The 26,534-nt window shown below is 32.5% G+C and overlaps 1 protein-coding gene across 8 annotated transcripts in view; it reads left to right on the top strand.

The window, feature by feature from the left end:
- Window positions 1-26,534, top strand: part of Vps13c (vacuolar protein sorting 13 homolog C) — a 180,383-nt gene that overhangs the window by 87,909 nt on the left and 65,940 nt on the right. For all 8 annotated transcript variants that reach the window (XM_078049526.1, XM_021727159.3, XM_005316641.4 and 5 more), the window contains 14 exons: window positions 3,498-3,631; window positions 5,341-5,497; window positions 6,479-6,558; window positions 7,077-7,136; window positions 7,913-8,075; window positions 9,811-9,927; window positions 10,980-11,083; window positions 11,601-11,768; window positions 13,380-13,684; window positions 14,928-15,075; window positions 19,445-19,595; window positions 21,622-21,734; window positions 24,495-24,664; window positions 26,089-26,336. In XM_078049526.1, the coding sequence (XP_077905652.1) occupies window positions 3,498-3,631; window positions 5,341-5,497; window positions 6,479-6,558; window positions 7,077-7,136; window positions 7,913-8,075; window positions 9,811-9,927; window positions 10,980-11,083; window positions 11,601-11,768; window positions 13,380-13,684; window positions 14,928-15,075; window positions 19,445-19,595; window positions 21,622-21,734; window positions 24,495-24,664; window positions 26,089-26,336 (2,118 nt within the window). The remainder of the gene's footprint in view (window positions 1-3,497; window positions 3,632-5,340; window positions 5,498-6,478; window positions 6,559-7,076; window positions 7,137-7,912; window positions 8,076-9,810; window positions 9,928-10,979; window positions 11,084-11,600; window positions 11,769-13,379; window positions 13,685-14,927; window positions 15,076-19,444; window positions 19,596-21,621; window positions 21,735-24,494; window positions 24,665-26,088; window positions 26,337-26,534) is intronic.

A 26,534-nucleotide genomic window follows, 5' to 3' on the forward strand; every position in this document is an offset into this window, starting at 1 on the left:
ATTTTGATAGATCTATCAGTTACCTTCCATAGGACTTGTACTGTTTTGTACTTGTACCAGGTTGTTCCTTTTTTTCCCCCCTTGGTACCAGGGATTGATCCCAGGGGTGTTTTAACCAATGAGCCCTTTTTCATTTTTTTTTTTTTTTTTTTTTAAGTTTGAGATAGGGTCTCACTAAGTTGCTCAGGGCCTACTAGGTTATTGTGCCTGGCCTTGAATTTACAATCCTCCTGCCTCAGCCTCCTGAACCACTGGGATTACTGGTGTGCACCACCATGCCCGGCACCAGGTTGTTTTCCTATAACTTGTTAATATAGTGTATTGTCAGATTTTAAAATTTTTGCTCATTTGCTGAGTTAAAGATGATATTTCACTACATTTTTTCATCATTTAATTTTTTACTATAACATAACATATATGTACAAAAATTTTAAGTGTACAACTTAATGAACTTTTACATGTAGATACAACTATTCTGTCACCATGATACAGATGCTGCATGTCTTCAGCATCTCAGAAAGCCTCCCTGATGTCCCTTCCCAGTCAGTACCATGTGCCCCCAAATCCAACCAGATGTAACTATCATTCCAACTTATAATACTATAGATTATTTTAACTCTTCTTGAGTTTTACGTAAATGGAATTATGAATAAATTACTCTTTTGTATGTGGCTGCTTTTTTTCAACACTTCCTGAAATTCTTTTGATACTGTACTTAATAGTAGTTGGCTCTTTTTATTCCTATGTAATGTTCAAATATAAAAATGTATCCAGAATTGTTTTTTATCTATTCTATTTTTGATGAACATTTGGTTTGTTTCTATTTTTTGACTACTGTGAATAAAGTTGCTATGTTGTTGTATATATCTTTTAGCATATAGTAATTCTCTTTATTTGTGGATTTGCTTTCCAGGGTTTTAGTTAGCTGTGATCAATAGTGGTTTGAAAGTGTCAAATGGAAAGTTGCATAAATAAATAACTTAAAAGTTATAAATTGCATTCTGCTCTGCCAGGGACGTTAATCATCCCTTTGCTTGGCATATCCACATGATATATGCTACTTTTCTGTCATTCATTTAATAGCTGTCTTAGTTATCAGGCAGATTGTTGTGCTATCCCAGTGCTTATATTCAAATGACCTTAGTATTTAACATGACCACGAAGTTCAAGTGTAGTGGAAACTCATTGGTGGCAATTTTATTACAGATTATTTTTTATAATTATCTATATCAGGCTTGGGCTGTGGCTCAGCAGTAGCGACTTGCCTGGCATGTGTGGGGCACTGGGTTAGGTTCTCAGCACTGCAAAAAATTAAATAAAAAATAAAAAACTTCTATCAACAACTAAAAAAAAATAATTAAATCATTGTTGTTAATCTCTTACTGTGCCTAATTTACATGTCAGACTTTATCATAGGTGTGTTATGTATAGAACTATCTGTGGTTTCAGGCTCCTGCTAGGTGTTTTATAACATATCCCCCTCAGAGGAGGAGAGGCTACTCTACTTACATGTTTTTTTTTTTTCTTTTGGATATGTAGATAGGAGTAGAAGTACTGGGTTCTATGTTAGGTTTTCATTTTAACTCTAGTAACTTATACCATATTATATCAAATGGTTTTCTAAGTGTTTGTACCAGTTTACTTTTAGTAATATATGAGTCCCATTTGTGTTGTATTCTCACCATTACTTGGGAATTGTCAGTGTTTTAAAATTTAGTCGTTCTGGTGGATATACAGTAATATTTTACTATGTTTTTTATTTGTTCCCTAATAACTAATGAAGTTGAACACCTTTAAAAAAAAGTGTATGGGGGGCGGTGATATTGGCTATTTGGATACCCTCTTGTGACCTGACTTTTCAAGTCTATTCTGTCATTTTTACCAAGGTGTTCATTGTTTTTATTGATAAGTAGGAGTTTTTTGTTATTGTTGTTCATCCTGGACACGAGTCCTTTGCTAGTTTTTTGTATTAAATATATGTGTTGGTATATGTGTAGAAATGTTTTTTCCTTTTAACTCTCATGGGTCCTTTGATTAATAGAATTTAGTAGACTTTGTTAACTTTAATAAACTCCAATTTACTGTCTTAAAAATGATCAGTGCTTTGTATTTAATATTTAAGAAATTTTTGAGTATTCCTGGAATTGTTTTGTAAGAGCAAAATATTTGTTAGGACCACCCCACACTCCTGGCTAATTATGTTTGGAGCAGTGCTGGAAAACAATGAAAATTAAGAAACCTTGCCATAGGCATTGCTTTCTTAAAGGTAAAAATAGCAGTGGTTTTCTATATGGGTTTCTGGTGTAGGTGAGATTTCAGGGTTCTGGTTTGCTCTTTCAGTGATCAAGATAATGTTAGGAATGATGTAATGATATTGAGGGTTGGTTGAAATGAAAGCAATCAAATCAGACTGATGAATTTGGACACCACCCCTTGTAATCTGTGTGACACTGCGTAAGGTACTGAATCAGTCTAAACCCTCAATTTTTTAATTAGTTGTTCAAAACATTACATAGCTCTTGACATATCATATTTCATACAATTTTTATGTGCATTTTGAGGACAATAAAGTTTTACCTTCAAGGAATATTATAAAAATTACATACAAGAGGAAGTGAGGGGAAAGGGAAAAAATAATACAAGGGGGAGGAATGAATTACAGTAGAGGGGGTAGAGAGAGAAGAGGGGAGGGGAGGGGAGGGGAGGGGGGATAGTAGAGGATAGGAAAGGCAGCAGAATACAACAGACATGAGTATGTCAATATGTAAATCAATGGAAGTGTAACTGATGTGATTCTGCAAGCTGTATACGGGGTAAAAATGGGAGTTCATAACCCACTTGAATCAAAATGTGAAATATGATATATCAAGAACTATGTAATGTTTTGAACAACCAACAATAAAAAAAAAAAAAACGAAATGAGACCATCCCTGTATAAGACTTAGTACAATATCTGGTGCCCAAGTATACTCATAGCAGAGACAACTGCTATTTTGTGTATTACAATTTAAAAAGCAATTTTACTGTATTTCAGGATGTGCTAATTTGAGAAAGACAGCATCATATTCATGTGACTTTTCTTTTTTGTTGTAGTTGTTGTTTATAAAACCTCTCCCATGTCATTACTCTGCGATTTTCCCCAATTTCTTACCTTTTTCTTGGAATATCTTCTCTGTGTGCAAGTCGTTGAGCTCTACTTGGATGGTACCTCTTGTGTTAAACCTTTCTTTACTTACTTGTAATGGTGTTAAACCTTGTTCTGTGCTTTCTGTGCATTTTATATATTTTTATTAACATTTGCCCTCTTAATGTCAATAAGTGCGGTCTGCTTGTTTTGCTTGTGTTTTAAATATATGTGTCTTGTACTATACCATGAGTTTTCTAAGGGCTAGAGAGATGACTGATTTCTGTATTTTTAGGCCTTTGCCAGATCCAAAGTACTGATATTTGTCCTGTGAAAGAAATGTCTGAAATGAGTTTCTTTTGAACATCTTTAGGTAAAATTAAAGAGCCCTGTGAAACCTCTATATCACAAGATGTACATGCTTCACAAGATACTTTAACAGCTGGAATGGAAGAAATTAGATCTGTAGATATCATTAATATTTTGCTGAATTTTGAAATTAAAGAGGTATGTAATTTTCATATGTTCTTGTAAAATGAGGTAGATAAATAATGGATACTTAGAATTACCTCTTAAACTTGTAAATAATAGGCAGAGAAAAATCTTACACAATTTGTTTTCATGTAGCAATGGTGCTTTCAAATTTGAGGGTTTATTAAGAATGAGTATATATAGGGTGTATATTATTTCATAGTTAAAAATGATAGTATTTCATGTAACTTGCTTTTTCACTATTATAATTCTAGGACAGTTGGAATGTGGCTTGCTTTGCAGTTCCATAAAAGAAAGGCAGGAAAAGGAAATAATGATTGAGAAATCCTTTGCAAATGCTAGAAACTCTTATGGAATAAAATACAGTATGTCTACACTTTAAAACATGTTTAATACTATATGGTTTAAATGTTTATTACTATATAGCATATGCTTTCCATTTACAGATTCTTGAGGAAAGAATAAGTGGATTTTCCTCTTCTTTATTCACACATTGAACAAATTGTATGTGCTAGATGCCAAAGAAGCAGAGGCAGAATGCAAATTCAAACAATTGAAGTATTTATGTTTTCATTTAAAATGTACTCAGAGTAGTGTATGACATTGGAGCTTGTGGTATGGATGGTAGCGAGGGGATGTTCTAATAGGGTTAGGAAGATTTCCTAGAAGAAGTGACATTTGAGTTGAGTTTTTAAGGAAAAATAAATAGTCTAAAAATGGGGGATCAGAAAAGGGGCTAGGGTAGGGATAGAAAGGAATAGGCATAAAGTTTTGAATAAGTAAGAAAGCAGTAGATCTAGGGACCTGCAAGCACCTTCCTCTAAAATCCCTTCATCATTAAATATTTGTGTTCTCTGAGCTAAAAATTATAAGCTTTTTATACAAATGGATTCTGTGTTTTTGAACTGAAATACATGCTTGTAGTGTTGCTAAAAGGGTTTTGAAACTAACTTTGTTATATTAAACCTCCAGTGTTTTTTCTGGTTAATATCAGAATTGCTAAAGATTTTTAAGTTTTGACAATTCAAACATTGTTAGATAAATAATTCTGTTTCCAAAGTTCTTAATTAATGTGTCTATGTAAAAAACCTGTAAGTCATTTTAATATCATTTGTAATATATATTATGATAGTTCCTGTCCTTTGGGACAGTGATTGGGGTAGAGGGCGAGAAATTTGCATCCTCCAGGTGAATACTTGATGTTGTCTGAAAACATTTTTGGTTCTTACTTACATAGTGGGAGGCTGCTACTGGGAACTGGTGGATAGAGGCAGGGATGCTGCCAAATATCTTAAAGTGCACAGGACTGTAACAGCCCCCTGTTATGCATATTTGTTAGCTTAAAATGTCAGCAGTGCCACTATTGAGATTTCCTTGCCTTAGGAGTTCTATACAAATTAGCTGTTAATCTCAGACTTTCAAATGAAAGCCATCCATCAGACTAGATTATCTGGGAATTAGGCCAAATTGCTATTTATTGTCATTTTTGTACTTTACCTTTGAAAACCACTAGAAAATAGTGGTGATGCTTCAAAAGTTTTAACAGTTATATGTGCCTCCTAAGGTAAATAACAATAAACAATTTTCAGGCACAAATGGAAATAAATGTTTTTACATTGTTTGAATCTATTGGTCATATCACTCTGTATGGTTATGAAATTCTTGATTTATCTACATTGCATATTAATGAGATTGTTTGTGGTAATACTGATGCATCCTTTTAGGTTGTGATTACTCTGATGAAAAAAGCAGAAAAGAAAGGAAGGCCTTTCCATGAACTCAATGTTCTGCAGCTTGGAGTAGAAGCTAGAGTTAAAACATATGAAATGACTGCTAAAGCTTATCTAAAAAAAATTAGTATGCGGTGCTTTGATTTTACTGGTGAGTGTGAAGTTTTATTTGTGTCAATCATTCATTAGGCAGATGGTCCTTTTATCAATATTAAACATTTATTTATGTCACCATAGTTATTTAGATTAAATTTATTACAGTGATAACAAGGAATTTGATATTTAAAAAATGTACCTCATGTAATTATCATAAACAAAGAATATATCTAAGTATATATTTAACGTAAAATGGAATATACCTAAAAAATTAACCATGTCTGTATATAACACTTCAGTACTTATAAAAGGCACCATTTCAACATAACTATGCCATTAGAACTGACATTTTAGGAAATCAGAAACCAGGTACAGACCCCATGGACTTTTTTGAAAAGTTAATTTACAAGGAAACATGATTTCTTATTTTAAAAATCTGTTTAAATTAAATGAGGTTTTAAATTTGTTGTTAGTTACATTAATGCTTGCTTGTAAAAATGAAAATTAAATAATACAGAAAAATAAAGAAGGAACAATTTAACATTATCTTGTAGTCTCATTCCTTTCCTCCCAAATAAACATAAGTTATTTTTTAGTGGGTATCCTGGACCTTTGTAATTCACTTTCTGAATTATAGCAAGCCAACTTTCAGAGTTTTTATGAGAATTTAAAGTTTATAGAAACTCTTGAAATATCTTACAAGCAAACTTACATTGAGAGTAATTCTTACTTTTCATAAACTTTTTAGGTTCATTCCTTAATATATTATGATTTGTTCAAATGAGAGTAATATCAGTAGTACCAAGTGTTGTAACAGTTGTAATTGACTACTGCTAGGTTTGTTCAGTTATCTCTTATTTTTATGGAGCTTCTGTTTTCAAAGCCAGGCTTACTGAGACATCATTTCTATATAGTAAAGCTAATTCATCCTTTTCTGTGAGTTTTGATAAGCATACATATTTGTAACTGGCTGGTCCTGTCTTAAAAGATGGTTTGAAGTGTTGAAGAGATGTTACCTTGTCTTTTTCCCTTCTAGACTCTAAAGGAGAACCTCTTCACATTGTTAACTCTTCTAATGTAACTGATGAACCTCTCCTGAAAATGTTGCTAATCAAGGTACCTGGTTTCATTTCTAGAATTCTTAAATATTTAAGTATATGAAGTAATATATATTGCTCTCATATTTAATGTTCCAATTTTCATTTTTTTTCATTCTAAATTGGTTGATTGTGGTGAATTTTCCAACCATCTTAAGATCCTGGATACTCTATTAGCCTTCTGAGTTATCCTTTGGTGTTGAATAAATATGAGTAATACGTAGTTCTGCTGTATTCTGAAGTGTGTTATAATCTAGAAGACTAGCATTTCTCCTGCATTTAGGTTTGGTCCACCTAATCTACATATACTAGCATTTCTTCCAGAGTAGGGTGAGGAATTTGAGTTTTTGCATCTGTAGAATGTGAGACATGCTTTATGTGGTCAGTTTTGGGGACATGTTTTTTTTTTTTTCCTGTAAGTAGTATGTTTTTACTGTTTTAATAGCACACTTTGAACAGTTTTAAAAAATAAAGTGTTTTTAATGCATTACATTTTAGTGTTTGTAACCTAATGCTTTAATTATTCACTATTTGTAGGCGGACAGTGATGGGCCAGAATTTAACACTGTTCATGACAATACCAAACAGAGACTGAAGGTAAATTTTTATAATTCACTATAAGGCTGGGTTCATAATGAGTAAATGTAGCTTTACAGCCATTTTCAATTAGAAGATTGTAAGTTCTAAAATTAGAATAAGGGTGACAATAATAATAGATTTAATTTTATAGATAATATAAGTGGATGGGCTTGGAGAAGTAGCCCTGTGGTAGAGTGCTTTCCTAGCATGTGCAGGACCCTGGGTTTAGTATGCAGCAACACACACACACAATATGTAAAATAAAGTAGTATAAAATAAATAAAATAGGTAGATGAAGAATTGATTTCTGAGAAAAATATTTGTTTCTCAGATGTGAATTATTACTTGTTGATTGTATATTTTTAAAGGGAATTTTCTTTCACCATGGTTATTTGACTTGGTGTTGATGGACATATTAAACATTTGAATTATGTATTGCTTTAGGATTAGAACAAGTCTAGGCACAAGAATAAAGCATGGCCTTATTCAGACATTGCTCACAGTCTATTGAATATATACTCAGTCTTGGAATGCTTACTATATCTTAAAACTCATCAAATCCTTTTGAGTTTAGAATTGCAGTGGCACATGGGAGTGGGCTGTCAGGTTGTTGTCTGATAAGGATTAACATTGCAATAGTAATCCTAAGGAATAACATGGTAATAGTGATTCTTTAAAAAAAAAATTTAAAGCCCTTTAACTAAGCTAATTAGTTGTATATACGTATATGTTGAGGTTTAAGGTAAAAGCATTGCATATCTGGAATCTGCCTCTCTAATTGTTCATTATCTTAGGTTTCATTTTCATCCTTGGACTTAGTACTTCATTTGGAAGCTTTACTTTCCTTTATGGATTTTCTATCATCTGCTGTTCCATCCTCTGAGTCTTCCTTTTCTGAGAAGGAATCTGAGCAAAAACCACTTGTGGGGGAATCTGGAAGTATTGCCATCAAAACTGGTATTAATTTTTGCCTTAATGTCTAATACTGTCATATATAAACTTACATTTTTAAGCTAAGATAAATATTCAACATTTTGATATTATAACTGGTCTGTCAGGTTAGTTTCAGAGAAAGCAAATTTTATCTTTCTGGAATTATAGGGCAATTTATTGAAGGATTTTTGAATAAATGTTTAGTATTAATCATTTATATTCAATTTTACTGTTTAGCTTTTTTATTAAATAGAAGTTGTATATAATTTGCATTGACATATTTTTGCAGTTTTTAGTTCAATGAAAGTGAGAAAAGTTAAAATATGAATACAATCATGCATGGAACAAAGGTCCATTAGTCCTGCCTTGTGCTCAACAATTATAAGGGCTTTTTGGGTACCAAAGAAGGAATGTCACAGAAGAAAGACACTCACTTTGGTTTCTAACCAAATCCATATTTTGATCACACATAAATTTGAGCACATATTCCTCAGACATATGACTTGTGCTGTGAAATGTTAGAGATGGAAGTATCCTGAGTGAATAAAGATACATTGGCCTGGTTTTAGGCCAATATCATTGAATTAATTTTTCATATTGTATATTTTAAATGTCTAGCATCGAATAATTTAATTTTTAGACCATTACCAGTTTGACATCTGAATTACTGGCATCTTAAGTATAAAACTGTTAGTACTACTAGATCTGATACAGGGATCTGATTTTTTTAAAATCATGGAACAGAGTAATTATTTTGTTAAAACTGCAGTAAAAGTGTTTTACCTTCTTTGTCTTTAAGTATTTTCTTGCCACAGTAATATCTTTAAGAGATAATATCCTTAGAAATACCTCTTCTTTATTTAACATTTATATGACATATACAAAGTACAGTTCAGTGAAAAATTAGTATTTAGATTCAGAATGAATTACAAATACTATTAACCCAAAGAAATTATCTGTTTTTTCATGTTTGGTCTCTATGGTTTGATTGTGCTAAAATAAATATTAAGGAAAAAAATTGTCATCATATTGGTGATTCAGGACTGATACCCCCCTGCTCTGGCAGTTCTGTGGGAAGGTTCTGTTTTCTTCAGGTAAGACAGATTTGTAGGAAAGTATATTCTAAATTTATTAATCAGGACCTGCACTAAAGTAGATTAAGGTAATCAGTTCAGTTGTGATTCTTACATCTTATTTTATGTGTTTTCCCCCTAATCGTCAGCCTTTTTGTGTTCATGTTTCATTGAGTTTGTTGTACAATTTTTTTATGAAGCAGTAACAGTAGCTTATAATATAGAGAAATGAATTGGTTCTATAATTAAATAACATGTATTAAAATAACAGTACTATGAATTTTAATAACTTCATCAGTATTATAATATTTCATTAATTGTTCTTTGCTGTAATATGTGATATGAAAAGGAGCTCAAAATCAAAGTTTTCAACTAAAATAATTCTAGAATTTGAATTTAGAGGGTTATCTTTTTCTTAGAAGATGAAAAAAAAATTTTATTTAGTAAATAGTACATGAAGGTCTTATTATTGCCTTTATTCTTCATTTGAAGGGGAACATGCTAGTTTTTGTCTAATTAGTATTTGAAAATTGATTCAAATTCATATTAACTATGTTATCTTAACAGAGATCTTTCTGGGTTTCTTATAATATTTTATGTAGTTTTATTTTGGTGGATTTGATATTATTTTGCATCTTTTATCAGCTTTCTACTTTGCTGATCACAAAATTTCTCTTGATTTTCAGTATCTAGCACTATTTCTAAAGAAGATGTGTTTGATTTAAAGGTCACAGCTGAATTAAATGCATTTAATATCTTTGTTTGTGATCAGAAGTGTAACATAGCAGATATTAAAATACATGGTAAGTAATTATTTTTTGATGTGGGTCTTTATATTTCTTTGCATAAGTATCCAGGGAAAATGAGCTTGTGCACAATGGATTTCTTCTGAGCCATATTATGGTTTACTTATGTTGAAGACTTATGCAAGCTTTGTAAAGGTGTACTTTCAAATGTTTGAAGTATATTTTTTATGATTCCTTACTGACTTGAGGCATTCCTTATGTACTTAAAAAAATTCAGAATATCTGAGGCTTAGTCTCTTCTTGGTGTGCATTTTTAAAATAATATCACTTTAGACAGAGAAATGAATATCATAACATTTCACAGACTGAAAAGAATACCATTAGCATTATTTCCCCTTGTCTTTTGTACACACATAGAATTGGAAAAGTTTCTGAAAGATGTTTTCTGAGTGATTGAGTGATTTCCATTATATTAGTTTGATATAAGAATGGGGTAGCATGTTATTATGGTCCATAGGTTCTGGAGAATTTGCCAAGGTTCTAACTAACTAACTAATACTGGCAGCTTTGAGCAAATTATTTAACTTTTCTATGTCTCAGTTTCTTCTTCTATAGAATGAAGACAGTAATAATTATGCATGGGGTTCTGGTGAGCATTAAAAAAGTTTATGCATTATGTTTAGAAAAGTGACTGGTACACAGTAAGCAGTTTTTTAAACGGTTAAAAAAAATTAGCACGGTTCAACAGATATCACCATATATCTGTTTTATAGGGAATACAGATGCAGGACAGTTTAAGACACTATGAGACATTTAGACATTATGATGACAGATTTTTTTGAAGAGAAATCTTAGAAGACTGTACTTTAAAAAGTACAGTTTTTGTTTTCATTTCCACAACTTTTATATATGAGATGCATGTAGCATTTAAAGGTTTTGTAAACTTTCTTGGATGACTCATACATGGAAGTTGATGCTGTTAATATGTTTAGTAATGAGTATTTTTTTTATTCATTCTATATCTTGGTAGTATATTATTGAATTAAAATGCCACTGAATTGGTTCATTTAGATGGAGTAAAAAGTTTATAAATAATATGTCTCCCTTAGGAATGGATGCCTCTGTATCTGTGAAGCCAAAGCAGACTGATATGTTTGCCAGACTTCAGAATATCATAGTTACAAATGTTGATTTGCTGTCCATTCACAAAAAGGTAATTAAAAAATAGATTTTTGTATTGAAGTTTAGTTTCTTCTTTGACTTTGGGATGCTAATATTCATAAGTGTATTTAGTATACATTTATTAGTTGTCTGTCACATGTTGGGCATTTTGTTACAGCTGATAACAGTTGGCTTTCATGTTGTATGTATACCAGGCCTTCTGCTAAACAGTGATTTGAAAAGTTACTTCTGAACAGTTCAGTAACAGATAGATATTTTTATAATTAGGGCTAGGGGTGTAGTGTAGCTCAGTGACAGAATATTCGTTTAGTATGTCTGAGGCTGTGGGTCGATCTCCAGCTCTACCAAAAAAACAAAAACGAAGATATTTCTATTAACAAAAAAGTGTTTTTTATAGAAATAGGAAAAGCTTTTGCTAAATAAAATGTTTTTCATAAAATTGTTTAGGGTTACATTGATATATTGCTTCTTCATATATCAAGGATTGCATAATAAGGGATAGAGCAATAAGGAATTTGCAGTAATGCCTAGGTATTGCATACTTTTAGGCTGTCTCTATTTTGGGAGATGAAGTCTTCAGATTTCAAATGACTCTGTATCCAGATGCCACAGAAGGAAAGGCTTATGCAGATATGTCTAAAGTGGATGGCAAACTTAGTCTCAAAGTGGGCTGTATTCAAATTGTTTATGTTCATAAATTCTTCATGTCTCTTTTGGTAAGTTTATATGAATTTATTTCTTATTGAGACCTAAATATTTTGTCTATACACCTGAACCTTAGATAGTCAAAATCTTCACTTCTCAGGCTATCTACTAAACACCCTGATGCCGAACACAATTCTGTAGTTAAGGAGATCTTTTATATAATGTTAACCAAATTGATTTTTAAATCATTGTTTTAAACATAGAAACTGCCATTCTCTAACATTTTAACTACATATTTTAAACATATTGCTACATATTTTAAAAGTATTTTTGTAATTTTAATTTAGGGCTTTTCAGTGTTACTTGTTTGATGAAATACCTTAGGGTATTTAGCTAGAAGAACTTTCTAATAAAACTCATCAGCTATTTGAAAAACTAATATTGAAACTTACAGATTTTGGTTGTATTTCTGATCAACAAGACCATGAAATTGTTTCATTTTTACTATATCCATGTAAGTGTCATGGACTAAAGATTTTAAATCTGCCTGTGCCTCTTAACAGAGCTGCCAACTACAACTTACCAGTCATGAATTTTCCAAAACATCACGTTCACTTTCCTAGAAAGTCATTTATTTTGAGCTAGGAAGAAGTTTCTGTTGTATTATCAATGGATGAACATTAAGAATATTGCTTTTCCAGGCTTGTGGCACATCTTTGTAATCCTAGCAACTCAGGAGACAGAGGCAGTAAGATTGCAAATTGAAGGCCAGCCTCAGAAACTTAGTATGACCCTGTCTCAAAATGAAAAAATAAAGCAGGCCAGGGATGTAGCTCAGAGTCCCTGGGTTAAATCCCTAGTATTGGGAGAAAGAAGAAAGTTTAAAGAATATTGCTTCTAAGAATGATCATTTCTCCATTGGGAAAAATCTGTTTTTAGTTGAAATTGAGATGAAATGCTTCTTAATATAAACAAAGAAGTTTTGATTCTTATTAATGATTCCAGGGTAATACATAATTAACAATGTGTGCTCATGCCTGGTACATTTAAAATAAATTTTAAAGCTGCCAGATCCTTAGTTTCTAAGAATAATCTTTATTCCTGTGATCTAGAGTAATAGAATGGAACCCACTTTTGGAGCAATAAGGTGCTTTCTCTCAATCCTTTCATTTAAATTTTGAATTTAACATGACTAACATTTACTAATAAAAAAGATTTTTTGAGAAGTTGGAAAATTTATCATAAAATCAAATAATTTTGAAAAATATAAATGAAAGTTAAAGAACTCTTCTTTCCTGGAGATAACTGTTAATGACTTTATTCTTCTCTGTATACATAGTCACAAGTAACATCTCTTTTATGTTATCTCTTTTGTTTAGTTTTTTTTTTTAAGAGTAAATACTTTCTGAAATTTTTTCTTTAAAAATGAATGTTCATGGCAAGACATAGTGACACATACCTGTAATCCTAGCGGCTCATGAGGCAAAGGCAGGAGGATCTTGAGTTTAAAGCCAGCCTTAGCAAAAGCGAGGCGCTAAGCAACTGAGACCCTGTCTCTAATAAAATTCAAAATAGGGCTAGGGGTGTGGCTTAGTGGTGGAGTGCCCCTGAATTCAATCTGTGGTACAAAAAAAAATAAGCCTTTTTTTGGGAACTATCTGATCATCATTCTTTTCCAACAGAACTTTCTCAACAATTTCCAAACTGCCAAAGAAGCTTTGAGCACAGCCACAGTCCAGGCTGCAGAAAGAGCTGCTTCCAGCATGAAAGACTTGGCTCAAAAGAGTTTCCGCCTTTTGATGGATATCAATTTGAAAGCACCAGTTATCATTATTCCTCAGTCTTCAGTATCACCTAATGCTATTATAGCAGATCTGGGTTTAATCAGAATTGAAAACAAATTTAGCTTGGTTCCTATGGAACATTATTCTCTTCCCCCCATTGTTGATACGATGATTGTACAGCTCACTCAGTTGAAGCTGTCCAGGTATAAATATATAATCCAATTGTGAATCTTAACTAAGCATAGGATTTTCATAGAATTTTGGCTTGAGGTAAAATGGTCTAATAATTTGTGATCCCAGTCCTTATTTATTTTAACTAAGGAAGCCTGACCATTGATTTTTTTTTTTTTTTTTTTTGGCCAGTGGCTTATAGTAGTGTGCCTCACAGTCTGTGTTTTGTTTTACAGAATTCAGAATATGAATTTTTTTATTCTATAGAAGTTACTTATGAAATTACAGTTTACTGGCTGGGCATGGTGGTGCACATGTGTTCTTAGCTACTTGGGAACTGAGTCAGGAGAATCTCACAAGTTCAAGACCAGCTTGGGCAACATAGCAAGACCTCATCTAAAAAAAATAGAGAAAATATGGCTAATTAGTAATACTTAATTTATTGTTATGGTTTTTCTTCCTTATTTCTGTTATGGTTTGTCTTCTTTCTTTCTTTCTTTCTTTCTTTCTTTCTTTCTTTCTTTCTTTCTTTCTTTCTTCCTTTCTTTCTTTTTTCTTTCTTTCTTTCTTTCTTTCTTTCTTTCTTTCTTTCTTTCTTTCTTTCTTTCTTTCTTTCTTTCTTTCTTTCTTTCTTTTAAACACATAGCTATTTCCTTTTCTGTAGGTGGGATAAAACTTCCTAAATTATGTAAGATTTAAGATTTCTCATTCCCAAATCTTGTCACATTTGGTAATTTTGAATGAGGTATCTAAAGGGTTGTTGCTTCTTGATGGGAGAGTATTGGTTGTGTTGAATGGCAACAGTACTTATTTGATTGTGGAAATAGTTGTTAGCAGATAGGCTAAAAGTGACTATTACCATATGTTCACTTAGTTTAAGCTTTGGTGTGTTTTTCCTTTGAGTTTGGAGAATAGCAATAATATATATGGGCTACATATACCAATACTTCCTTTATACTTCGATTTTAGAAGAGTTAAATTTTATTGGTATAACATTGTGCTAGTTGCTATATAAAACAGTCTTTGTAAAAGATAGTAATGTAATAAACTATGGAAATCATGTCTTTGAAATCAGTGTTATATAGGCTTTATTTTAGATAACTGCATATAACCTGATTTATTCTGATTTGTTTAAAGAAATATGTTTTAAAAGAATTATGGTCCCAGTCTCTAAGTGTTTAGGAAAGGTCTATGTAGAAGCTGTTACACAGTATGAAAGTCCTCATTTAAAAATGTATATTTAAAATATATAATAAATTTTTGTTTTTCTTTCAGAACTATTTTGCAGTCTGGCTTGCCACCATATGACATTGAAATTCTAAAACCAGTCAACATGCTTTTGTCTGTACAACGAAATTTATCAGCAACGTGGTATGTACAGATTCCAGGGATGGAGATAAAAGGAAAACTAAAACCTATGCAGGTTTGTATGTAGTATTAAATATAAAATTGCTAGATAGGCTTTTATCATTGATCATACTGCAGTTCTAGTGTGTATTAAAAAGGAATATTTTGTTAACTGCAAGTGAGGTCATTCTTGTTTCCCACACATTTCTTTCTTTCTTTTTTTTCTTGTTTGAGTCCCTGTTTATTCCTGTGCCTCTCACGGCCTGTCCCTAGCTTAAATCCCCTCCCTCTCTCTCTTTTTTTTAATTGGTTTTTTAAAAAAATAAATGACAGCGGAATGCATTACAATTCTTATTACATGTTTATAGCACAGTTTTTCATATCTCTGGTTGTATATAAAGTATGTTGACACCAATTCGTGTCTTTATACATGTACTCTGAATGATGATGTCTATCACATTCCACCATCCTTGCTAATCCTCTGTTCCCTCCCTTTCCCTCCCACCCCTCTGCCCTATCTAGAATTCATCTATTCCTCCCATGCTATCTCTCCCTACACCACTGTGAGTCCGCCTCCTTATATCAGAGAAAACATTCAGCATTTGTTTTTTTGGGGATTGGCTAACTTCACTTAATATTATCTTCTCCAAGGCCATCTATTTACCTGCAAATACCATAATTTTATTCTCTTTTATTGCTGAGTAAAATTCCATTGTGTATATATGCCACATTTTTTTTTTATCCATTTATCCACTGAAGGGCATCTAGGTTGGCTCCACAGTTTAGCTATTGTGAATTGTGCTGCTATAAACATTGTTGTGGCTGTATCCCTGTAGTAGGCTGTTTTTAAGTCTTTTGGGTATAAACCAAAGAGAGGGATAGCTGGGTCAAATGGTGTTTCCATTCCCAGATTTCCAAGGAATTTACATACTGCTTTCCATATTGGCTGCACCAATTTGCAGTCCCATCAGCCATGTATGAGTGTACCTTTTTCCCCACATCCTTGCCAACACTTATTGTTGCTTGTCTTCATAATAGCTGTCATTCTGACTTTCTTTATTTCATTTTAGTTAGATATTTGGTAAAGTCAGCCAAAAGTATAAATCAGATCTATTGGAGTCTACTGAAAATATTAGTCTAAATTTTGGAAAATTTTACTAAAGTCATAACATAGCTAAATTGTAAGAGAGTGCAGAGTGGTGTTCATAAAACACATTCAAAAGCACTTTAGTTGTGTTTTTTTAAAAAAAATTTTTGATTGGAAATATTTGTACTTATTAAGAACAGTGATTTTGTAGTATTTTTATGTGTAAAAACCTCCTTTTAGTAAGAAAAGTGAACATTATGCTGAATAGGCAAGTGTATTTATTTGGTAACCATATAAATGCAGCAGTATTTTTGATGGTAAGTTAGCTGGTTAGGTTCAGCTCACAGAAGTAGGTGAGCCTGGTCAAAGGTCATCATGGAAGTATAAGATTTCTGTGATTCTTAGGTGTGAAACAGTTTGAAGCCAAACAGCAAAGATTGGGATAAGAGAGTGATTGAACAGTATGCAAATTTAGTAGTTTAGTAGTTTTGATATCTGTGATTACTTTCAAGTTGATTCTGAGATAACATAGGAAGAGTGAAAGTAGTACAATTCTACTAGGAAAGAAATTAAAATTGGATCTTGGGGAAATGAAAGTTTCTGTATGTATGTATTGGTCAAAATAGTATATGGAAAGAATTTATTGAATTATGTCTTTTGGGGATATTCTTTGTATAGTTTCTATTTCATAGTATAAGTATCCTCTCTTAGAAGAAAGTAGATTCCAGGACTAATATTTGACCCCTCTTTGCAGAAATTATGTAGTTATAAGTTTACTGAAAGCCAAAGTAAGACCTAAATATCTTATCAGTAGGAGAATCTTTCCCTGTATGCACATTGTAAAGCATATAAAATGAATGACTAAGAGCTGCATGAAACAGATGAATACACGTTAAATACAAAAATGAAAAAAAGGAAATTGCAAAATGATAAGATAGTTCTGTATTATTTAAAAATTGCAGCATGGCAATGCCATACATATGTGTGTGTGTGTGTGTGTGTGTGTGTGTGTGTGTATGGGTACATATGACATATATATGTACATATATAGTTTATAAGGCATGCAGTAGTAAATAATTATTTAGCATAGTGTCTTCCCATGGGGATGAAAGTAGAAGGGAGTATAATCTTACAGAGGTACACATGGGACTTCAACTGTATTTTTAAAGGGGATAAAGATCTGAAGGAAATTTAGCAACTTGATAAGATTCGATAAAGCTAGGTGGTAGATACATAGGGATTGATTATAGTGTACTCTGTCTTTTCCTTTGTGCTTGAAATATTCTAAAAGAAACAAAAAAGGTAGCAGAACATGTTAACATCAAAGTGTGATTATGACTTTAACCGAAGTGACCTTTTTTTTCTTATTTTTTATTTTTTTGTGGTGCTGGGGATTGAAACCAGAGCCTTGTGCATGGGAGGCAAGCACTCTGAAGCAAGCACAACTGAGCTGTATATCCTCAGCCCAAAGATAACCCTTGTTAATGCAACAATGCAGCCACAGCAGATAAGGTTTTCACTGCCTAAATTGTCAATGATCTAGGTTTCTTTAAATACTCTTTGTTCATGGACTGTATAGTTTTCCTGTGTTTGAGGAGTAGCTAAGAAAGAGCATTAGGTGACCAATACCAACAGGTTGTTTCCAGTGAATCCGCTTGACTTTTCTCAGAGAACTGTAGGGCTACCTTTTATAATTGTAATTTGTACTTACTGAAGGTCAGTCTAACATCTAATACAGTTGTTCATTTTATCCACAGCAAACTGGAAATCCTGAAGTAGCTTCAGGCAGCTGTAATATTTTGGTTGGTATCACAAGATATTACATGTAGCAATGTGAAATTGAGAAAATCTTTTTACTTCTTAGTGGGAGCCAAAAACTGAATAGCACTCTCCCTGTATTTGAATTTGAAGGAGAATAAATAATGTAGAAGATGCTGGTACTTGCTGAGAGGAAAGGCTGAATGGAGGTGGGGAGATAGGGAAACAGGAGACAGGGAAAAGGGAGCAAGGCTCAAATTCAGGAATGGAATTTCTGAGGTACCAGTGTCACAACTATTATCTGAGGACTGGGGCTTGCTACAAACAAATTCTTGACCATTACCTTGTGCTAAAATATCTCTCTATTTTCCATTAAGCAATGAAGTACCAATTTTCCAGGCCATAGAGTTTAACTCTGGGGACAGAGTTTACTGTGGCATTCAGAGGAGAAAGTACTGTGCATGTATGCTTGCTTGTGTAAAATTATGTATGAAAACTTAAACCTTTTGGACCACTGTGTCTGTAGGGAAAATTTACAAAAGGTGGAAGGATAAGCAGCTTCACAGGAAATACTAATTTAATGAGTCTTAATGGACGTGGAAATTTCGAGCTACTTCCCGTTATTCTGCAACTACCTGTGAGGAAGATACTTTTATTCCTATTTTAAAGAATAAAAGACTTGAATTGAGGAAGCTGAGAATCTTGGCCACAGCAAAACTTGAATCTGGTAAAGCTGATAGGGATCTACCTGACTTGGCAGCTTTGTCCTTTTTTTTTTTTTTGGTAGGGGGGGGTCACTCATACCCTTTGTAAAGGTAAAAGATTAATAGGATGTTGCCTTCTTGGTGTATGTTTTGGTCTAAAAAAATACTTGTTAGTTGTATTTGTTATTATTCTAGAGGTGTTACTTTTAATAAATTAAATAGATTGTTTTTGTATGTCAAGATGAATGTGTACTGAGAATACAACCACATAACAGGAGAAACTGAACAGGACTCTCCTGATGTTGAATATGGAGGGGAGTAAATAATGCAGAAGAGGGAGCTAGTCCTGGGTGAGAAGAGAGGCAGAATGGAGAGACAGGAATGGGAACAGCTCATGTCTAGGAACAGAGCAGCAGAGTCACATGCCAGGCAGGAAGCGTGTGGGAGTGGCAGAGGCAAGGACTGGGCTGTGGGAAGAGGCAAAAATTTGTTTACACAGAGAGGAAGTCCCATACTAAACAAGATCACATTTTTTTTTTCCTGATGTTTGTTCTCACAGCTTCTTGTCTTTCTTTTTAAGACAGATGAGCAGATCTGGGGAGGCCCCAAGTAACTTATCGAGACCCTGTCTTCAAAAAAGAAAAAAACAAAAACAAACAAACAAAAACTCTCTCTCTCTCTCTCTCCTCTCTCACTCTCTCTTAAAAAAAAAAAAAAAAAAAAAAAAAAACAAACCCAACAATCTGGGCTTGGTTAAGTGCCCCTGTACTAAAAATAATAAATAAATAAATAAATGACATGAACAGTTGTTTAATTTGAGGAACCATACATTGAGATAGACATCATATTCTGGATTTTTTATTACTTTCTGTTAACAAATTATTGGTGGCTTTTAGGTTGCTCTCAGTGAAGATGACTTAACAGTTTTAATGAAAATTTTGCTGGAAAATCTTGGAGAAGCTTCTTCACAGCCAATCCCTACACAATCTGTACAGGAGGCTGTAAGAGTGAGGAAAGATGTTCTGAGTGGTCCTGTCTTCCTCAAAGGTATAAATCCATGAAGATTTTTGCAGTGATTATTGTCCATGTGATATTTATATTTAGTATATTTTAGTTGTCCAGCATAATGTGGTATAAATTGATTCATTATCGTATTGTTTACCGTGGAAAATCTGCTAGGGCCAGATTTACTTCTTTAAGCCCCTGGAGAAGCGGGTATGCCCATTGTATGCTACAGGAGGAAAGGTTATCTGTCCTTGATTGCATGATGCTTATTTGCATATAGTTGTTAGAAGCTGAATTCAGTAGGCACTGAGGTAGTGTATACCTTGAGAGAAAAATCAAAGTGGGCATACAGTGAAGTAAGGTCGGAAAATAATGTAGAGAGAAAAGGCCCTTTGTGTGATATAATCATCCTAACAGGTCAGAACCATGAGAAAGGAATGCATTCTTTCATAGTAACTGCTTTAGATCTGACTTTATGGGAAAATGATATAATCAGATATATCAGAGAATCTTCAGATTACTAAAACTGAACTTTTAAAAGTTACTGAAGCTTTCAAATTCAACCATTTTTAAATGATAATTTTTCTAAAATATGTTTCTTCTTTCTTAAGCAAATTACATGAAATATGCTTTTACTTGTTTTTTATTGACAGTCATTGGTATTATTAAATGTTTTATTAAACTGTAAATAGGTTAATATTTAAATGGCTAAAAAGAGATGAAATGCTTCTTGTCTTTAACATGGTCACAGGCTACTCCTTGAGCATTTAGAATGCTTTCATACCATCAGCTTACTTGGTAAAGCTGCCACTTAATAGAATTTCACCAACACTACTTCTTCTATAGAAAGGCCAGGCATACTTTGGAATTACACAAACGTATGATGACAACAGTGTGCAAAATAAGGTTTCTGGTAGACAGTGGTGTTACATAAGCTTGGTGAGGCCAGCATTTCCTCACCAGGTTGGGTTTGTGCTACCATGTAGACAAATGTTAGATGAGCAGATCATTGTTATAGACCAAAACTATGTAGAGATGAATAAATCGTGACAGGCAGACTTTATGTGATTAATGATCTTATAAGGTTCAGCTGTGATCAAATTTTGTATCTGGTTCTTATTATATGGTTGATGTGGCCCTTGGGAAAGTTTGTGAATTCAGGTGGAAGCTGCAAAATAATGAAGATTGGAATATACATTATTTTCAGGAAAAGTAGAGGAAAAAAAAAAACTAGGGTTTCCCATCTTGGGGAAGCCTTACATTGTTAAAATTATACAAGAGTGGCCTTTTCTATAGAATGATCGAAAAATTAGAATCAATTTCCAAAAGGATTATAGAATCATATTATAAAAGTGTTTGAAAGCAGAATCTGTTTCATCTGTCCTATCTGTCTGAAGATGAGACAAAAGACTAAAATATTTCCCTAAATGTCTTCACTAAATTCCAAAGGCTTCCCCACCTGACATATTTTGCTATTGAGTTGCATTCTATTCTTATAAAGGTAATAGGTAATACAGTTGCATTCTGTTCTTATAGAGGTAATAGGTAATACAGATAAATAAAGATAATGAGAAGAGTGCTTGACTAGCAGAGTATCTTTTGCTCTCTAATACAGGGCAAAAAATCTGGCTTTTCTGTACTCCAGCTTCTTAATCACTTGAGAATGGCTTGAATCAGTTAGATAAAAGTGCTTTTATAATTATAAACTCTGTTATAAGTATGAGAATGGCTTGAATCAGTTAGATAAAAGTGCCTTTATAATTATACCTCTGTTGTAAGTCTAACTTTGGAGGGACTTTTTAAAAAGTTGTCTTGATTATTTTGTATAAGATAGTGTCTCTTTTTTAAAGCTGTGAATAATTTGCCTCTGCCACTTTGCTCTGTACTAAATATGTGGAATAATCCTTGTCATTTTTATTGTCTTATAATATGAGTTAAAGAACATTAGGAAGCTGGATATAAACTAAGAATAATAAATCATTGTCCCAGCTTTTAAATATGTACAAAGCAATATACCTACTTAAAATCTTGCTAGATTTCATATTCATGTTTCTTTTTGTTCTATCAGATCAAGAACATTTGACAGACTCGAAGCCTTCTGTGGGCCAGAATGTTACTCTCCAATATGACTTTCATTTTGAATCTCTCTCCATTGTCCTTTATAACAATGATATCAATCAGGTGTGTATTAAATTTCTGTAGAGAAAAATTCTTTGCTTTGTTTTAGAATATTGGCATTTTTTAAAAATATTATTTCTTAGTTTTAGATGGACACATATTTTTATTTATTTTTTATGTGGTACTGAGGATCAAACCCAGTGCCCCACAGATGTGAGGCAAGCACTCTATCACTAAGCTACAACCCTAGCCCCTGGCATTTTTTTTATATGACCCTTTAAAATTTTTTTAATAGGTCTTCACTGTTTTAGTGTTTATTATGCTAAGGAAAATCATTCAGGGTTCATTTCTTCTTAAGTAACATCAGCACCAAAGCACATTTTGCACTGTTACTAACGGAGGACTTTTATTTATGAGTGATTAATTATACGCTCAATTTTATTACATAGGTTGTGTATTTATTTGTATGTATATAAACCTATTTAATAAAAATAATTTAGTAGTGGCTTTGGAGCCTTAGATGATTATTTTTAAATTAATGATTATCTATGATATAAGCATTAATTATGTTTATATTGAATAGATGTTATATATGGTAGATTTATATTAAGAATACCAATTAGGCTGGAATTGTTGCTCAGTGGTAGAACACTCGCTTAGCATGGGCGGGACCCTGGTTCGATTCTCAGACCACATAAAAATAAAGGCATTGAGTTGTGTGCATCTACAAAAAAGATTCTCTCTCTCTTTCTTTAAAAAAAAATAAAAGGATTCCAATTAAAAAATTGGAAGTCTAGTGCCATAATGATTTGAACTAAATAATATATTGTTGGTATTTTAGAAAGTTATTAATTATATATAGTCTTCTAAAAACATTTTATATCAGTTAATTATATCATGTTAATATCCATAATATATGTCATATAATGTATGGGCATTGTATCTGTTGTTAATTTTCATTTTTATACACAAATTCATATTTCATAATGTTTTCTAAAAATTAGATAGTATTCATATATTGTTGCTGTTGAGCTTTGTGCTAATGTCTGTCATTTGTGCAGTAAACTGCCTTCATTTCTAATGTTTAATATTCATGAAAACATTAGTAAATGACCTAGTAGAAAATGGACAGTTAAATGCGGTCTTCATTTCCCTTAAGGATGGTCATCTGCTGGTTCCCCAGACTTAGAATCTTGCTATCTTCTTTGCTTCTTCTTTGTTCTCTTTTCTTATTCATTTAAACACTGAGTTTTATCAGTTTTTTTTTTTTTTTGACTGAATGTTGTTCTGTTCTGTCAGTTCTCACATTGCTTTATTTAAGACCCTTAGTGGCTCACACATGTACTGCAGTAGCTTCCTTTCATCCATCCTAGACACTGGTACAAGTTCAGTGTCCTAAGTGAATCCATGGAACCATTTGCGAATTCCCGTTCTACATAGGAACATTCAGTGTTTATGTATGTGTCCCTTTATGAAAAGGAAAAAAAAAAACAAATAACAACAACAACAAAGATACATCCAGTGGTTCTAAATTGTCTACATCAGTAACTGTATTAGGAAACATTATATGTTGTGATCATTATATTGTCACAGGTCATTTCTAACCATAATTACAGAACAGAAGTTTGTGAATTATTTCCATTTTTATAAGTTAAATGTATTAGAAATTTCCCAATAATGATGTCATTCTGACCTACTTGCATGTAATAAACTGTCTGGAATAGCGAAAGTGTAGAGTAACCAGTGTGCCAAGGATTGCATGTCACTAGCATACCTCTCACCAAAGCCATGGACCCAACTGAGAAGCTGTGACTGATGTCCTTTGCTTCCATGAAGTATTTTTGCTTTTGGTTTCTCAGATGGGATCTGTTCTTTATGAAATCTCGTTTTTCTTAGAGTACTTAGACTTTTGTGTTATGGTGGAGTAAGAACTGAGACCCCTTTTCTTATAAATAAAAGTTTAAATCTTTATTGTGAGATTTGAGATCTTAATTAGGCCTCTGTTTTTCTTTCTAATTTCATTCCCTCGCATCCTTTAATTGGAATGTTCAAGCCTAATCACTCTACTTGGTGCCCTGAAACGCATCTTGAAACATCAACTGTTTTTACCCAATGTAGAATGTCTTCTACCCTCTTAGCTATTTAATCCCATTTAGCCGCCAATGTGCAGTGAAGTTCTCACTTTCTCCATGAATTTTTCCTATCCCATAATGATCTATTTGACTTTTTAGTTTTCATTATATATATTCTTTACCTAGTCACTTAATATTGAATAAATTTGGAATTAATATCCAATGTTTGATAATATTGAAATGTGGAAATATATAAATAATAATAAAATTACTATTTATCACAAGGTATTTTATCATTCACAATTTACAGTTGTGTTTTTGTGATGTTTCTTTAATCTGCAAGCTCATGGAGATCACCTATCAACCTGGTCCTTTCTCATAAACTCCATAGTTCTTATCACTTTTTTTTTTTTAAATAGAAGAGCTCTTTAAATATTTAGTAGATCATGTGATTAACTGACACAAATGTTTCATGGTTATTTTTATTTCCATCAGACTGTGTATCAAGTTAATTTTATATATTAACCATTGTTGAATGTCAGCACATACATACATGTATTTACTTGTATACATGTCTATATTCGTAAACATGCATATTATTCTTGGATCCATTTGTGTGTTCCAGCACTAATACTTTTAAAAATCTGTAAAATTTATTTGTTTTTAGGCTCTGAATTAAGAAATATGTTTAAAAATAAGTTTGTAATATTTAAAGATAATTTTTTTTTTTTGCTTGAAAAATACACCACAGGAATCCAAACTTGCATTTCATAATGACAGTTTCCGTCTTGGTGAGCTCAGACTGTATCTGATGGCCTCTGCAGGGAAGATGTTCAAGGATGGTTCAGTGAATGTCAGCCTTAAACTTAAGACATGCACTCTTGATGATCTCAGAGAAGGCATTGAGAGAGCAACATCAAGGTTTGTCAGGCCTGAATTTGCTGTATATTAAGGTTGACTTTGCATTTGGTATTGTTACCAGGCATTTGGGCGTGGGATCATCAAAAGAGATCTCTGTCTTCTGGTCATACTTTGTGATTTAAATTGCATTAAGAAGTAGTGCTGATATCAGATTTAGCTTTAGATTTGATTTAATTTCGTTTAAATGAAAGGGAAGTTTATTAGTAAAATGGAGTACCATCTTGAAAATGAGGACTAAGAAAATATGAATTTTAATTGTTAAATCCATATGAGTGATATGTTGGTAATATATTTTCCCAAATTATCTCCTATAGGCAGTCTTAAAGCTATGGATATATATATATATATATATATATTTTTTTTTTGGCCTGTGTTTTTCAAAACAATTCTGCAAATTTTGTTTTACTTTTAATAGGAATTGAATCCCTAACATGATAACATTATCAACGTAGTTTTTGAAAGTTTAACTATAGATCAGCCTGCTATAAAGAGGAAAAATACCTGACTATAATAGTCTAATTATATTTATATTCCTTTCTCTAATGTGACACATAATACTTTGTACTTGATTTTTTTTTTTTTTTAACGGAAAAAAACCTGTGTTACTAAACTTGGACTTCACTGAATGTATACTGGATAGTTCTGAGTTCTTTATTTTTCTGAGAAATTAATAAATGAAGAAAGAGTGCTTTTATGCACATACCTTTTCTAGTTTTTAAATTTCATATCTAGCAGTCTACAACTCTGTAGGTAAGGTTGATAAATGCCACCATCTGTTTGGCAGTCTGGTCTTCCTAGACCATGTGAAGATGTGTAAGAACTATTTGTGAAGACACTTAATAAACACTTGCTGATTTGAGTTGCAATGAATACTTTCAAATCAAAGTGCATAGGATAATCTTTGGAAATAAATTCCTTCAGCAAGATTTTATTTAATAAAATAGAGGTTGTCTTATAAATTTTATGAACCACATTGATATGTTTTGTTAATTGCCTAAAGTTGTTTCCAGCAATCATTGCTGTTTATTTTTTTAATATTTATTTTTTAATTGGACACAATATCTTTATTTTATTCATTTATTTTTATGTGGTGCTGAGGATGGAACCCAGAGCCTCCCATGTGCGGGAGGCAAACGCTGTACCTCTGAGCCACAACCCCAGCCCCAATCATTGGTGTTTCTAATATTGCATTCTAATTAAAATATTCTGTTATTGCTTAATCACATAAATCTTACTTTGGGGATTAGGATACCATGTCCTGGTTGCTGATTAGGTAATTACATACCAGTTAACACTGTCCTGTTTTCTATTCAGATTATAAACTGAAAGGTGAAAGAAAGATCATTAAAATGTATAGGAAAACTTTCATCTTTTTTATTTCAGCAGAACTAAAATAATGAATGGTGTTTGTTTGTTTGTTTCAGGATGATAGACAAAAAGAATGACCAAGATAATAACAGTTCTATGATTGATATAAGTTACAAACAAGACAAAAATGGAAGTCAAATTGAAGCTGTTCTTGACAAGCTATATGTATGTGCCAGTGTGGAGTTTCTGATGACTGTGGCAGATTTCTTTATCAAAGCCATGCCACAGAATCCTGAAAACATGGCAAAAGAAATACAGATTCCACCAAGACAGACTGCCACAGGAAAAGTCAAGATAGAGAAAGGTTAGCAGAATTTACCTGTTAGAGATGACTACTTGTGCTTTTTAACAAAAGTTACAAACAGAAGGAAAGAGTAGTAAGGATTTGAGAAAGTAAATTAGACTTTCTAATTTAAACATATTCTATATAAAACTTTAGTGAGAAAATATTTTGAAGAGCAAGGTATAGTAGAAATATATTGGACTTTAAAGAATTGTAGCA

The sequence above is a fragment of the Ictidomys tridecemlineatus genome, chromosome 5, assembly GCF_052094955.1.
Source record: "Ictidomys tridecemlineatus isolate mIctTri1 chromosome 5, mIctTri1.hap1, whole genome shotgun sequence".
Lineage (NCBI taxonomy): Eukaryota > Metazoa > Chordata > Mammalia > Rodentia > Sciuridae > Ictidomys > Ictidomys tridecemlineatus.